The 3,227-nt window shown below is 54.2% G+C and overlaps 2 protein-coding genes across 2 annotated transcripts; one reads left to right on the forward strand and one right to left on the reverse strand.

Moving 5' to 3' along the window:
• Nucleotides 1-1,156: 1,156 nt before the first annotated feature.
• Nucleotides 1,157-1,982, reverse strand: LOC119271235. The gene has a single exon (XM_037553142.1). It carries the CDS (start codon nt 1,960-1,962, stop codon nt 1,378-1,380), a length of 585 nt encoding a protein of 194 aa, XP_037409039.1. The 5' UTR covers nt 1,963-1,982; the 3' UTR covers nt 1,157-1,377.
• A 422-nt stretch (nt 1,983-2,404) lies between these two features.
• LOC119271236 lies at nt 2,405-3,001 on the forward strand. The gene has a single exon (XM_037553143.1). The coding sequence runs from the start codon at nt 2,405-2,407 to the stop codon at nt 2,999-3,001; it is 597 nt and encodes a 198-aa protein (XP_037409040.1).
• The last annotated feature ends 226 nt before the right edge of the window (nt 3,002-3,227 follow it).

Below are 3,227 nucleotides of genomic sequence, written 5' to 3' on the forward strand. Positions count from 1 at the left end.
GTGTGCACATAAACCAGGTTGGTCTAGCTGGTATTGAGGCAATCTCTAGGAGGACACATGACGGCACAAAAAATTAGTAGTGAGACATTTATGTTCCATGTTTGTAAGATCAATGACGGCCATAGCTTCAACATTTTTTTAACTTTGCCATATGCCGCTAATGTTGTGTTGAGCTGTATACATGTGTTACCATGGTTCTCATGGTTTTTTTAAATGGATCTGAATCTATTATAAAGGTCCATAGAAAATAGAACACTTCAAACATACAAAACATTATATCGAGGACCATGCGGCACCTACAATTGCAAATAATATTTGTGCAATTTCAGATTTGGAAACGTGCAATGGGCTAGTTGCACATTCCATTTTAGTTTCATCATTAAATAGAAACCCTTTTGGATTTTTTTGTCCACTGCAATGAAAGAATTTCCAAATTTAAATGAGAAATTAATTAGAAAAAAGTTCTAGAATTACAATTTATTAAAAATAAGCCTACACTAACAATTATGTGAAATTTTAGGTAAAGAAATGGCAAATTGTTTTGGTTGTACAATTGTTATTTTTTGTATTTTTAGATAATTAATACAATTCTACAGGTTTAGAATGTGCACTTTGTTTGTTTGCTCATATTGGAGACTGAAATTGCACATGATTGGTTGCTACAGTTTTGGTATTAGAAATGAAGCCTAAAACTGCTCACATTCTTTTGCATCATTTTGCGATTAGGAACATGACATCTAGGTAACCGTACATTCTGAAGAGCAACATTACCCCATGAAAAAGTATATGTTTTTACTTTTGTGGTACTGTATATGTTTTCTTTAAGTATTGGAGTTCTCCTGTGGAGACAGAACAAAGTCTTGACTCTTTACCAGCACGCTGAAAAGAGAAATTGACTGCACGGTAAAAAGCAGGCGACTGTGGTCGCCGGTGGTAGTTCAAAGAAGTGCAAAGTGCAATGGCACAGAAAAGCAAAAGAAAAGCACTGCTAATGTCTGTTGCAAGTTGCAACAAACGTACTGTATTACGCACGTATCTACGCAGGCATGATCGACCGACGCTGCGCATCATCATACATCATGGTAGCAATTAAGTGATTAACCAAACCAAATCACCAACAAATAATCCTGGGATTCCAGATCGACAAACTGCAAAGTAGTTCGAATTCCCTGATCGATCGAAACGATCCTTGCAAGTAACAACAGAACCGCAAAACGTAGGAGTAGTTCGAATCCGACGGACGGATAGATCATCCATGGTTTCACAATCAAAAGATCAAGGAGACAAAGTAGCCCTAGGCAGAAGCCGACGCGAACGATCTGTATCAAGCAAGCAAGCGGAGTCCTGCAGAGCTGATCAAGGCAAGAGATCAACCTCTCACTGGATGCGGTAGCGGATGGGGGGCTCGGTGGCCAAGGAGGCCAGCGCGGACATGCTCGCCACGCCGACCACGACGGGCTGGAGATCGAGGGCGTGGAGCTGCCCTTCCATGGCTTGCCGGCGCCCTGGAGCGTCGGGGTTCTGGCTGTGAAGCATGAACCGGACGGAGCCCAGGAGGGTGTAGGCCCCCTCCACTCGGCGGAGCGCGTCCTCGGCGTGCTCCCTGGCGGCCTGGAGCCTGACGAGAGCAAGCCACTCGTCGTGGCGCCCGTGGCCGTCGCGGAGGTCGCCGATGCGGGCCACCGGCTCCGATGGGACGGCGCCGCAGCCGTGGAGCGTCAGGCGCTCGGCCACCACCGTGTTGATGATGAAAGCGGAGAGGGAGCCGGATGCGTGGTCGATGTGGGTCAGCGCGGACTCCAGCAAGGTGTACCGCCCCTCGGCGTCGCGGGTGTCCAGCACCAGCGGGGACGCCAGATCGCGACGCGCGGCGGCGACGCTTCGCTTGAAGGCGGCGGCGGATCGGATCGCGTCGCTCGTCACAGGCAGGTACATCGCCTTCCATGGCGGCGGCTGCGCCATTTCTCTCTCTCTCTCTCTCTCTCTCTCTCTCTCTTCTCTTCTTTCTTGGGTTCTTTCTCCCCTCCCCTCTCCGTCGTCGCTGAAATAGCCAGCCTGGCATGGGCTCACAGGTCCCAGCTTGGTCAACATACCAGTGCCATGACACAACATCTCCGCTGACAGGTGGACCCACGTACGTGGGACCAGGGATCCAGTGGGTCAGGAGCTACGTTAGCTCGCTGCTCGTGCCCCCGCGATGGACTCTGACGTGGCAGCGAGACGATTCTGCGTGACGACAAGTGGGCCCCACACCGTAACGGCTCATTTACCCCACCGACTCCAGAAACTACCTCGCCGGCGCGCGGTAGAAATAGCCCCAACCGACCCCACCCCGAGGCAGCAAATAGCATCACGTCTCCTCACGCCGGAGAGAGAGAGAGAGAGAGAGAGAGAGACGCCGGCAATGGCGGAGTGGAGGAACATGGCGGCGGGGGCGGCGGGTGGCAGCTTCACCTACATCAACGAGACGACCGCGATTGCGGGGTCCATCATTGTCGCCCGCCTGCAGTACGGCCTGGCCGCCGAGGACTGCCGCGGATTCGGCCCGGGCGTGCACCCGCCGCCCAACGCCGGCCAGGGCGCTTCAGCAGGCGGCCCCATCATCGACCTCGCCATCGCCCGGGTCAAGCGCGTCCGCAGGCTCCACGCCGTCCTGGGCAACGTCTTCTCCCTCTGCGTCGCGCGCATCGGGCTCCAGGGCAACGCGCTGGGGCGGTGGAACAGCTGGCAACTCCAACACGCCGACGCCGCCCGCCGCGCGGAGACGGCGCTGCAGCGCCTGCTCTCCGCGAGGTCGCACGGCCATGCGGCCTTCAGCGTCTTCCAGGTCATGCTCAGGCCGCCGTCGCCGCCAGCAGTCGCCCACGCCTGGGCGCCCGCGGCCGAGCAGCTCCTGCTCCGCGCGATCGACGATCTGGCTGCGGCGGAGGCCGCGCTGGGGCAGATGCGCCCGGCCATCGTCGCCCAGTACATCCACGCCTGGGTGCTTCTGCACGGCTGATAGCGCGCGCGGCGGCGATCACCGATCTCTCTTCTGCTTTGTTCTTCCCGGCCCGTCTCGGGTTTCCGTCGATCAAGGTTCATGTGCTATGTCGATCTGCTAACTGTGATTACGATGCACTAGCGCTACTATTAGTTTCAGTTTGTGCTCAAAGATTTGATCCAAAACTGCTCGGTGGATCAAGTCGATCGACTCGAGCTTCTCTTGACTCTTGATACGGCTGAGA

This window comes from Triticum dicoccoides, chromosome 3A, assembly GCF_002162155.2.
Source record: "Triticum dicoccoides isolate Atlit2015 ecotype Zavitan chromosome 3A, WEW_v2.0, whole genome shotgun sequence".
Classification (NCBI taxonomy): domain Eukaryota; kingdom Viridiplantae; phylum Streptophyta; class Magnoliopsida; order Poales; family Poaceae; genus Triticum; species Triticum dicoccoides.

Excerpts from the sequence above, each read along its gene's own strand:
- LOC119271235 (XM_037553142.1), bottom strand. The coding sequence starts at position 1,962 with ATGGCGCAGCCGCCGCCATGGAAGGCGATGTACCTGCCTGTGACGAGC.
- LOC119271236 (XM_037553143.1), top strand. The coding sequence starts at position 2,405 with ATGGCGGAGTGGAGGAACATGGCGGCGGGGGCGGCGGGTGGCAGCTTC.